At 52.1% G+C, this 11,850-nt stretch overlaps 1 protein-coding gene across 1 annotated transcript; it reads right to left on the bottom strand.

The window, feature by feature from the left end:
- Window positions 1–891: 891 nt before the first annotated feature.
- RHCG (Rh family C glycoprotein) lies at window positions 892–8,703 on the bottom strand. Its single transcript, XM_036389913.2, has 10 exons — window positions 8,517–8,703; window positions 4,875–5,061; window positions 4,432–4,582; window positions 3,944–4,091; window positions 3,394–3,560; window positions 2,595–2,732; window positions 2,103–2,239; window positions 1,454–1,578; window positions 1,208–1,281; window positions 892–1,113 (listed from the first exon to the last, which is right to left on the bottom strand). Exons 1-10 carry the CDS (start codon window positions 8,701–8,703, stop codon window positions 1,048–1,050), a joined length of 1,380 nt encoding a protein of 459 aa, XP_036245806.1. The 3' UTR covers window positions 892–1,047.
- Window positions 8,704–11,850: the final 3,147 nt, after the last annotated feature.

Raw genomic sequence — 11,850 nt, 5'->3', positions numbered from 1 at the left:
GGCAGCCGCTGACAAATTCCAGAAACATGTGTTGTAAAGGGTTTTTGTCTTTACCCAGCATGGAAAATGAGGGTGTCATATCCCAAGGGGATGTGAATAGCTACTTTTGACTCCCCCCCTCAGGTGTAAGAATTACAGCTAGATGCAGTGAAGAGACCTATCAGCCCTCCTACCTCCTTTCCCCCCTCCCTTTTCCTTTCTTACTCCTCATATTATATCACCCTGGAAAACATGCAGGAATTTAGGCCTGGTTTTCATCCCTGTGTCCTCCAACTCTGGCTGAAGCCTGATGGTCCAGCTAAGAGATGGGGGCTGTCTTCTTCCCATCAGAATAGCACCAGACAGTGGAAAGAGCCATCTGATGACACTGAAAGAAATGGATGAAGCCAAAAAGGAGGAAAGGGTGCTGCCAGCCTGTGCTGTACATGCAAACAAGGTTCCCAAGGAACTGATGGAGGCCTCAGTAGGGCAGTTCAAGGGAAGGTGATGGCAGAGGCCATCGTGTAGAAGTGTAGCTGGACTCACAATGGCCCTCACCCCCACGTGGATGGCAGGATGAGTAAAGGCTCAGCTGCTGCACCCCAGCATCCCCTCCTCAAAAAGAACGAGCCCAGCCTGTGCTTCCCACCGTGGGTGCTGTCATCTCAGGTGCCAGCTCCCAAACCAAGTATCTCCCCAGACTGCATTATCTAATACATTGTCTAATACACCCCGCTTGTGCTGCCACTGTTCATGCCTCCACTTCGTCCCCAGGGCACCAGGAGTGTCCCAGCGCCTCTGCTTTACCCCGGGCAGCCAAGAGCCCTCCTGGCAGCTGCTGTGCCGCACATCCCATCCCTGTGCCGCACATCCCACCCCGCTCGGCCGCTGACACACGGCAGCACAGGCCTGGAAAGAAGAACACGACTTTATTATATCCACAGCAGCTCGTTACAAAAGCGGCGGAGCAGGGCAGAGCCCCGCGGTCGCGGGGAACGGACGATCCCCCGGCGCGGCAGCGGGGCTCGGTGCTGCGGCGGGGAAGGCGGGCGGGCGGCGGGGCGCGGCTCAGGGCGAGGCGGGCTTGTCGGGGTTGTGCATGTGGTACACGTCGCTCTCCTCGTCCTCCGGCACCTGCGGCAGAGCCCCCTGAGCCCCCCGGGCCGGGCCGCGGGCCGACAGCGCCATCTCGTGCCCCCCGCCCCGCTCCCGCTCCCGGCCCGCTCACCTCCCAGTAAATGCCATCCTCGAAGCAGTTCTCGGCCGCGGCGTCCCCCCAGATGGGCAGCTTCAGGATGCCCCCTGAGAGGAGGAGGGCAGGGCGGTGGGCACGGGGGGATGCGGGATGCTCCACCCAAGGGGGCAAACGCAGCCCTGGCACGGCGCTCGGTGCCGTCCCCCCAGGATGGATCCGGCACATGGATCCGGCCGCTGTTTCAGCATCCTCCCCTCTCCGCGCTGCCCTCCGGCTTACCCACGATGGCTCCCCCAGCGAATGCCATCAGCAGAGACACCACAATGCCGGCTGCCTGGAAGCCTCCCTGGATGCTGGGTGTCCGCGTCTGGTACACGCCCGTGAAGTCAAACGCCTTGATGAACCTGCCGAGGGCAGAAATGGTGATGATTGCCCCTGGCAGGAGGAATTCCCCGGCTCCGGAGGAACCATAGTGCCTTGCTCTTTTGGGAGCTCTTCCCTGGCCCCATCCCTCTTCTGCAGTGGACCAATGACCAAAACACCGCTCACTTCTTTCTCTGACCCCTGGCAAAGCTTTACCAAGGAGGAGCCCAAAATACAAACAACCTCTTTGTAATTCAGACTTTTAGCCTTACCTGACCCCACAAAACAATGCAGGGGAGAGGGAGAAGCACTTCCCTCCCCACTGCGGCCCAGAATAATGCCAAACAGCGGGACTGCGGCTCACTTTTTGAGGCCACCAAGAGTCAGCTGCATAAGATGAGGCTACAATTCAGTAAACCCAACACAGTCAGCACAACCCATGTTTTTGAGGGATAACTCTGGGCAACTCTGAACTACTAACAAAAGCTGTTATTTGCTCCCTGCTCCCAGCCCACAGAGCTTCAGGTAAAATTTGTTCTCAGGGAAGATTTTCAAGCCATCTTACCCTTCCTTTCCATACACATCTTCCGTGGCTGCAGCTGCTGTGATGGCCCCCACAATGCCCCCAATAAGGCCTGGCATGGCATGGAGGTTGTGGATGCCACATGTGTCCTGAATGTGCAACCTAGACTCCAAAAAAGGCTGAGGGGGAGGGAAGTAGAGAGAGATCAGGGAATTGAGTGTGACCCTGGAAAGGATTAGTTTCTTCCATGGAGGATTGGGATAAGCAGAGAAAGAGGAGAGATATTGTGTCCCATTAAACAGCTAAAGGCTCGTAGACAAAGATGTGAGCCAAGCTCAAGATAAACTAACAACATATCCTCCAAACACGCTCCTTTTGGGAGTCTGAAACTTCCTGAGCATTTTGGGCCAGTAAAAGGAGACAGAAGTGCATCTCACAAGGGATTCTGGAAAGCAGGAACTGCCAAAGGGAAGTGAATCCATTTCTGGTCTCCTCAGCAGGAGCAGGGCTGCAGGCCCCTCGAGCAGCACTCACCGTGAAGTAGACATAGCCCAGCGTGGACACGATGCCAGAGATGGAGCCAACAATGAGGGAGCCATATGGGGTGAGCATCATCTCGGCGCTGGTGCCCACGGCCACGCCGCCGGCCAGCGTGGCGTTCTGGATGTGCACCTGCAGGGGCAACCACTCTGCCTTGGCATCTCAGGGACATTGCTATTGCTCAGGGATGGTGCAAATGGCAAAGCGGGAGAATCAGCTCTGAAAATGTTTCCAGAGGAAATATCAGGGCCCATTTTCCTACTTGGTGGTGAAAAACAAGAAAAGAACAGGCAGCTTCTGTCTGTAGCACAGGTGCACAGAGACTCCCACTCCCCGTACCACACACGTTCTTTGCATCCACAGATATGGGTGGGGAGTTGTGATGAGATGGAAATTGTCTCACCCGTGTGTCATGCAAGCTCTGCTGTCACAGAGACATGTCACCCACACATCCAACACGTACAAGTCAGCCCCCTGATTGCTCACGAGCTGCTGCGCAGGCCTTGTTTGATGGGGAGCGCTGCCAAAAAGGGCTCTGCAACGTGTCCAAGAGCAGGTCCAGTCCCTGCTGTGACTTGGGAGGGCATCACCCCACACTCCAAGCCCTGCAGGACCCATTCCCACTTTCTTATTCAATATAGCCTCAGAGTTTCTGCCTGGATGCTGGTTTCACCATCATCCCGGAAACCCTGTGTCTGTTCAGCAAAACAAGAGTGCCAGTTGTTTCCTAGACCCTTGATCAACCTCATTATATGTCCCTGGGGCAGTGCAGGGCTCTGTGCTCCCATCTTACCATGTCAAGCTTGCCCTTCTTTTGCAGCATGCTGGAGAAGGCCATGGTGGTGAGGACACAGGCAGCCAGCGAGCAGTATGTGTTAATGGCAGACCTGTGCTGGGCATCCCCGTGGTCAGAAATGGCTGAGTTAAAACTGGGCCAGTACATCCACAGGTACAGGGTACCTGGTGGGATGGGGCAGATGGGATGAGGAAGAGAAAGGGAAAAGAGAGAATACAGGGATTGAAAACAAAACTCTTCTGCATGGGGGGAAATTACATCCCATAGTCCTGCTTCCTCAGATCCATGCCCCACATGATGAGACCAGCATCAGGAAAGGCTGGCAGAGAAAGGGAACCAAAATGCATCCTTATTTTCCCAGGCACCATCTCAGCCCAGCCACTGATGAAGGGAGCTGAGTAACTCTGAAATGTGAAAGATCTCTGGGATACAGAGCTCCTCAACCCCATATCCTGGTTTCATTTTTTCCCAGAGACACAGAAGGATCCAGCCCTGTGCAGCCCAGTGCTCCCCATGCAGCAGCAGCCCAGGATGAGGGCTGGCTCACCGATCATAGCAAAGAGGTCAGAGTGGTACACGGAGCCCTGCTTGTCCTTGCTCTGCTCCAGGTTGGGTCTGTACAGGATCCGTGTCACCGTGAGGCCAAAGTAGGCTCCGAAGGTGTGAATGGTCATGGAGCCACCTGCATCCTTTACCTGCAGCCACGGGAAAACAGAGGTTTGCCTCTGCAATCACCACTTGTTCTGGAGCTGAGGCCTGATCTGCATCATGCCCAGCTTGTCCGTGCACTTGACAGAGGACCCAGTGCTCCTGAATTGACAGGCTTATGTGTAAAACCCCAGAAGATCTCCCTTGCCAGGAAAGTATGGTCCACTGCCCCTCTCCTTCACAATCTGCCTGCTTTTGCTGCCTGGATTCTTGCATTTTTAATGCTCATGAAGGCAGTGGCTTGGTGGGGCCATAGCAAAGGGAGACAGTTTGGAGAGGGGCAGGGAGGGAGGAGCAGAACAAAGCAGGTACTACCTAAAGCCTTACATGAAGAAGGTTGAGGAGGATGTACTCATTCACTGAAAAGAGTGTGACTTGAAATAAAGTCATGACAAGGAGCTGTATGGGGCTGGTTTTGCCCAGGATGGCCCCAAAGGCGATGCACACAGAGCCCACGCAGAAATCAGCATTGATCAGGCTGGAAAAAAGGAAGGAAAATTGTGGTTTAATAAGGAAAAACTTCTCTGTAAATCACTCTTACCCACCCCCAGCTCTAGAGATCCCACCTGAAGAAAAAGAAATGATTAGGAAACATCCCTAGATTTCCCACTGACCTTCCTCTCATCCTCACACCCCCACATTATTCAGGTAATGTGGATGATACGTGTTCCCAGCACTGACATACAGGTGTTGCCAACTGCTTGGCTCTCATTCCAGCTCTTCCACTGGCCAGGCCAGAGGTGCCATCCCAGAGCCCAACTCCTCCTTACTTCTCCACTCCAATGAGGATCTTCCCATCCTTGAAAGAGTGGAACCAGCCTTGCATCAGGAGAGCCCACTGGATCCCAAAGGCAGCAAGGAGGAAATTGAAACCCACAGCTCCGAATCCATAGCGCTTGAGGAACGTCATGAGGAAGCCAAAGCCCACAAAGATCATCACATGGACATCCTGGAAAGCTGTGCAGAGGGAAGGGAGTGTCAGCTCTGCCAGGACAGCAGGGCTGCAAGTGGTGCGTGCAGTTGGTGTTGAAAAGAAACTAATTACATTAGTAGCAGTAGGGGGGAAATTCAAGAGAAAATGTGTGTTTGCCTCATGTCCCCATGTTTCTAAGTCTGAAAATGGCTCAGCTTTTAGAAATTGGCTTTTGGTTAAAAGGCTCAGCCTTTAAAGTAAATGTTTACTAAAAGCTGCGTGCAAAAGAAGAAGACCTGAGAGTAATGGAGTGTACAAAGGAAAACGCTTTTCTATTCAGATTGTTTTTTCTCCTTTTGTGAAAAACTCAAAACCATCACATGAATGAACAGTAAAGTTTTGTTGAAACACGTAAATGGCCATTTTGGGTAGGTCCATTCAGTGCAGGGTCCTGGTGATGGCTCAGAGCAAGGAGAGCACAAGAACGAGGAAAGTTTACAAATACATTTTTAAATGCTTTGGAAATCAGCGGCAAAATACCCTTGAGAGCAGAACCCCACCCTGTGAGATTTTTAGTGCTCAAACCAGAGAGACCCAGTTCTTCCCACTAATGGTCAGAGCTGCTCACCTGAGCCCCTCAGATGCCCTTCCCCCGGGGGAAACCAGATCTGTGTGAGCCTCTTGAAAGACCTTCTTGGTGCAATAAACCTGCTGTACTTTTTAATGCTGCACCTTTCTATCAGATAAGCATTCCTTTGCAATTAAGTGAGCTGAAACGCTTGCATACTTACAAATTGAACCATGCAAACCCTAACACTGCAGGCCACTCAGCCAATGGAAAGAGCAGGAGACCCAAGGCTGGGATCCCCCTTGGGAGACTCCTGCCAGCAAAACCATGCTGCAGAGCAGATAAATACAGCGCTGAGGGAGCTAAACCAGAATATTCTGCATTTTGCAGTGCAGAAATCATTATAGCCACTACATCCAGCAAAGTCTGTGCACTCAGAGAGGGTGTAAGCTCAGGGCAAAGGAAATTCTGGGGCTGCAAGTCTGCTCTACCCTGAAACTGTGCTGAAATCCATCAGCTCCTGGTGCATTTCCACAGGGCTTGTGTCTGCTACCACCCCTGAAGCCTGGTGAAGAGTTGTGTGAAGTGCAGCTCTGCAGAAGCTGGGAGTTTTGTCCTTTTGTGCTTTAGAAGACCTTGCAACTTAAGGATGAGCATTTGGACAGGCTTAAGCCATGTAGTGCCATGCTAATCTGATTGCTTTTAAAAGATGTCCCCCCTATGAAATCACTCTTTAAAAAGGAAGGAGACGAGATCTGCAGCTGGCACTGCTCAGCAGAGGTCACTTCCAAAGCACTTCTCCACATGTCCTAAGAACCAGTCTTAGTTACTGTGGTTTTACCACACAATCCCATAGACCTTCCCTCTGCAGCTGTATTTGTTTCCTCTCTCTCTTTTCAGTGTAAGCAGCACAATACACAGCTAGATTTATCTGCTGCCATTTGCATCATATATTCATTCTCTCATCCTAAAAGCAGAAATACACAGGTCAGAGTTAAAGCTGTGGACTGCGTGCCTTCCCAAAACCCAGAGGATCCCATTGTGTGTTAGACCCTGTATGAACTCAGGAGGAAGAGCAGATCTTTCTTTAAACCACACCCAATCTAAGACCTTTTTCTAACCCTTGCCTTTGTTTTCTCTTAGTAAGAATAACATTGTTATCATTCAGAGGCAGTACAGGCATTGCCATGCCCTACAGATTTTGTAAGCCTGCTTTTGTGGCAGGACAATAGCCATAACTATCAAGAATAAGTGTTTGGGTTTTGGGAATGCTCTTGGGGACAAACAAATCTCATTTCTTTTCCTCTAGAGAGCAGATGAGTCACTGATTACAAAATATCCATGTACAATCCAAAATGAGAAGGAATTGTCTCACTGACTGGACCTGGCAATGGGCACCATTGACACAACCACATATTGGCTTCCTGAAACCAGGGCAGCTTCCCTCTGCCTGCCTTCCCAATCTTTTCTGGCTTGAAGGACCTGTTCATTTGTCACTCATCCCTCTGCCACTGCAGACATGTGCTGGGGACAGCAGTGGTCACAGATATGTTGGTACAAATGATCTTCGGGTGATCAACCACCCCAGTCTTCTGAGCAGCACTGGATGGACACAAGGATTAAAATTCCAGGGCTTGGCCACCTTGTCATGTTTGTCCATCTTTGCAGAGAGAGAAAATTTCTGATTAGATAAGGGAGAAAGAACAGCTGTGCTTTTGGGCACGTGAGCTCTTCCTCAGGCCTGAAACAGAAACGTAATTCAAAGCTAAACTGAGCAGCTGCCCTTAGCTTGATTTAGTTGTGTTGAATCCATCTTGCCATTTGAGGGGGAATATTTGGCAGTGCAGAGCAGGAGTGGGATATGAGGACAGAAGAGATGTCACTTCCTTAGCTCCTACACATTCTTTCCTGATGTCCTCCCAGCACACCAGTGACAAGAGCAGCCCTCAGGCACTGCTGCTGCTTCACACCAACCTGTGTGGGGCTGGTCCCAAGGGCAGATGTCCAGGGAGAGCCCAGGGCAGCCACGACCATACATGAACCTGGAGGCTGACTGAGCAGCGGGTTTCTGTAAGCAAATCCTTCTCTCCACTAGCTAATCCTCAGCAGCCACAGGTTGCTATAGCTCCTTTGATTTAGCAGGTGTTTTTAATGGAAATGTTCTAAATAGATGCATGACTCAGGCCTGTTGCTTCCTTGGAAACAATTGCCTACAGAAGCAGCATGTTCTGAAAGGCTCACAAAGATGACCAGCCCTGGAGATCAAAGCCACCCAGAGGCACTGGCTGGCCAGAAGAGCTTTAACCTTCTGAATAATTTCTGTGTCACTGTGATGCAGAACCTAAGAACCCTGGGAACCTGGCAGCTCAGGAGGACTCTGGCACCGAAATGCCAGTAGCTAAAGGGTAATTCACAAGTGAGGGGGTGGACAGAGGAAGAGGAGGAAGATGTCACAGGATCTCGACAGCCGTTCCTCTGTGTGCACAGAAAGGCTTGCTCTGATCCAAAGCTGAGGGAGGGGGCAGAGAGCTGAAACTTGCAGAGTGTTGGGAACACGTCAGCCCTATTCCTGGAGAAAAGACGTCACAGTACCCTGCTGACAGAGCCCCAGGGCACCAGAGGGCCATGAGGCTTTTCTCTGGTTCTTTGGTGAACCCCAAGTCAGCCTCGAGGCAAGAGCACAACCAGTTAGCAATTGGTGGAGACAGCACCTCTGACAGGCTCTGCCACAGCACAGGATAGGATGGATGGGACAGAATGGGATGGGTGGGATGGGATGGGATGGGATGGTGGGATGGGATGGGATGGGAGGGGATGGGATGGGATGGGATGGGATGGGATGGGATGGGATGGGATGGGATGGGATGGTGGGATGGGATGGGATGGGATGGGGACCAGCCAGCACAAGGATTAGGCTCCCAGAATACTCACAGGGGTATCGGAAGTAGAAGTCGTTCTCCATGTCACTGGTCAGGTTCATGCCCTGTTTCTCCTCCTCCCAGTGCGCATCAGCTTCGGCGCCGAAGCGCACGAAGACCCCGAAGAGGACAATCATGGCCAGCTCCCAGAGCAGGCACACCAGCGGCAGCCGCCAGCGCATGTTGGTGTTCTTGGCCATGCCCTGGCGCTCCCTGTCCCTGCGCAGGGGCTCCGGGGGCTGAGCGAGCCGCGGCCCCCGCGCCGCCCAGGGCCGGGCACATATATAGGTCAGGGAGGACGAGGTGGGGCCCAGGGAGGTGCCTCTGGCAGGATCACGTTTCAGAGCACTGGAGCTTCAGCAGGGTTGTTCCTCTAACCCACCTTCCTCCCTGGGAGGAGGGACAGCCTCAGCACCTTTCCTCTGAGCTGCTCCGAGCACCTCTGAGCCCTCCCTCCACGGGGACCACAGAGGTGGAGGCCAGTGTGACTCAGAGTGTCCAGCCCCCTGCTCTGCCCAGTCCCACACCCCTTCCCTGCCCCTGCCAGGAGCACCTTCATCCCACTGTCCCCTCCCTCCTGGCTCTGGGTGCTCCCCTCACCCCCTCCCCAGTTCTGAGATCCCCTTCCCCAGCTGGCATTGTGGGTGAAGGCACTGCCCTTTGCTCTAGCTCTTGGCTTTTGGAAAAGCAGCTGAGGTGCAAAACGGGAGGAAGAGGAAGGTGCGGGCTTCAAACCAGGCACTGAGATCCTCCATGAATGCAGAGACACGTGATGGCCCTGCCAAGGCTGTAAGAATGTTCAAGTGACACGTGTTCCATCATTTCCCAAAGTGATTTACCCAGAGCATCCTCCTGGCAAGGCAAACTGAGCTGGGGCTGCAGAACCAGGGCAATACTGTGAGATGGTGCTGGAGGCCTAAACAGCCCTTCCTCTGGTATGGTTTTCCTTTAATTAACAAACATAAGCACAAAAGTCCATTTTTCCTACTGTTTTGAATTATGTGCTCTTTCCCCAAAGAGCCAGGCAAGTCCTTCAAACGGATCCCAGCTCCTTCCTCTGCCTGCAGATCCCTGGTTTGCCTGTCAGTCTTCCAGAGATGAAAGACTGCAGCCCAGGCAAGCTGCCCAAATTTGCTGATGGCATCTAATTGTGGCCCGCAGGCTGAGCAAGCAGCACTGATTTTGGTGTTGATTAGGCAATAATTTGAGTTTATTATTTTTTCTTGTGTGCTTTTCTTCTCAAAATGACAGATGGCAGAAAAATGCTGTGGATGGTCTTGAAGAGACTGACGGCCACACAAAATCATCCTCCAACCTCATTTGAACCCGTGCAGGCAGCAGGATAGAGACAGTGCTGAAAAAAGAGAGAAGCCCATCTGCCTTAGCCCTCACCCTGCACGAGCAGAGCTCCATGTGACTGGGGTCACTTTCTGGGGACGCCTAAAGCAAAGGGATTTTGCTGTTGTCTGAAGGACGAGCTCCCCCTCGAGCAATGCTGCTCAGGGTGTGGTTTTGGGTCTCCCATTACACAGGGTGTCTGCAGGGCTGTGCACACCAGGATACAAAGGATCTCCAGCTAGAAGGAAGCTGAAATCCCCAGACAATACTCGATCTCTAATTGCTGGAACACTGTTGACAGTTGCCTGTTCTGGTGCCAGCTACGTGGTAGGACTGGTATTGTGCCCTCCCTAGAGCAGCCTTTAGACACCTCAAAAAGGCAGCACAGAGGAGCATTTTAAAACAAAAGGGAACTTGCTTAGGGATTGTAGCCACCAGCAGCTACACTTTGTGATTGCTCTAGCAAAAGAGTAACTGCAGAGCTTTTCTAATCTATGCCATCACTGAAATGGCAGGGTTTCCAGAAAAGCAGCTTGCAAAGCCCTTGTGCAGACCCCAGAGGCAGCAGTTTTGTCCCACTTGCTGTCCCTAGCCCCTCTTCCCATGTGTGGAGGCCAGGAACAAAGGCTAATGGCTTTTCTGCTGGCCTGATAGTCTCACCTTGCTGCACTGCCCCTCCTTATCAACCTGCAGATCAGCACTTTGTCACTGCAGCCCCATCAGGGCTGGCATGCTCCACTGGCTGTCCGTGTGTTGAGAGCCCATTAAAGGACCAGCTTCTCTCCAGGCTCCTTTCCAGGGCCAGGATAGCACTGGGAAGGCTGATGGGGTTGTGCCAACACATGTGTCTGCAGCAGTGCTGGCAGGGCACATCCTGTGATGGGTTAGACCACCACTGCACCCACCCTACAAGGCTGGTAGGACACACAGGGCAGGTGTCGCCATGCCTCAGTCACAAATATCAGGGTGCTTAAATGTCCTGTTGGAAACTTCAGGCTGGTGTCCTCTTGCTCCACCACAGAATTTCACCCATCATGTCCAGCACCCATAAGAGCTGCAAGGTTTCTCCAGAAAATCTCTGGGATGATGCTGGGGGAGAAGGAACATTTGTCTTTCTGTTCAAGAGATGTGGACCAGGTCTGGCACTGTCCGGATCTCAGTTACCTTGGGTGTGGGTTGTTCAGTACTGGTCCCAGCTGGGTCTCTCCCAGTTTCTCACTTTTATGAGCACTAAATATGTTTGAAAGATGTAGAGACAAAATCTAAAGCACAGAAATCCCTCCCTCTTGCCTGGAGGCCTTGGGGCAGCTGCACCCTGGATAGGAGGGAATGGGTGCTCCCCAGAATCAGTGCTCAAAGCAGCCACTACCAGTAGCCTTTGGGCACATGGGGTGGAGAAGGCACTGGAAAATGAGGATTTGGGGAGTCCTGGAAGCCTTGATGTAGCACAAGTGAGACTCTGGGCATTGCCCAGTATCAAAGGTGACTTGTTGCTTGTGCAGGTCCTTGAGGAGTGACCTGAAAGCAAAGCATCTGAGTCAATACAAAACAAAACTTTTTTCCAGGCTGGCTCAGCAGAAAGGAAAACAAACTTTCCACCAGGGCAGGACAGAGTGGTGCTATGAGGGGAGATCAAACAGTTCACTTAGGTCTGGGCTTTCTCATTATTTTTTTTCAGCCCCCACCATTAAGCATCCCTTGGAGATAAATGTTGGGAACAGGACAAAATAAAGCAAGACATTTTTAAGCTAAATAAGAAAATTTATCTGGATCAAAGTGACAACCACACATGAGCCAAATTCACAAATTTTTCTTGCACCCTCTCCTTCCTCCCAAGAAACAGCATTTACCAGCAAGTAAATGATTGTCCAGAAAGCACCCAAGGACTGTTTGGGAGGGAAGTTGGTGTCCTTGTGGCGCAGGCAGAGAGGGCAAATGTCTGTGAAAGCAGCACGAACACGGGACAGCACAAGAAGCGGGGTGTAAGCAACTCTGGCTGTCACACTGGG

The sequence above is a fragment of the Molothrus ater genome, chromosome 13 (genome assembly GCF_012460135.2).
Source record: "Molothrus ater isolate BHLD 08-10-18 breed brown headed cowbird chromosome 13, BPBGC_Mater_1.1, whole genome shotgun sequence".
In the NCBI taxonomy this organism is placed as follows: domain Eukaryota; kingdom Metazoa; phylum Chordata; class Aves; order Passeriformes; family Icteridae; genus Molothrus; species Molothrus ater.
The sequence above is the reverse complement of the archived record's forward strand: the minus strand, read 5'-3'. Positions and strand labels throughout refer to the sequence as shown.

Coding starts and splice junctions, on each gene's coding strand:
- RHCG (XM_036389913.2), bottom strand. CDS start 8,703: ATGGCCAAGAACACCAACATGCGCTGGCGGCTGCCGCTGGTGTGCCTG. Junction 2,733..3,393: donor AGAAGGGCAAGCTTGACATG/GTAAGATGGGAG, acceptor TTGCCCCTGCAG/GTGCACATCCAGAACGCCAC. Junction 1,114..1,207: donor AGGATGGCATTTACTGGGAG/GTGAGCGGGCCG, acceptor GCTCTGCCGCAG/GTGCCGGAGGACGAGGAGAG.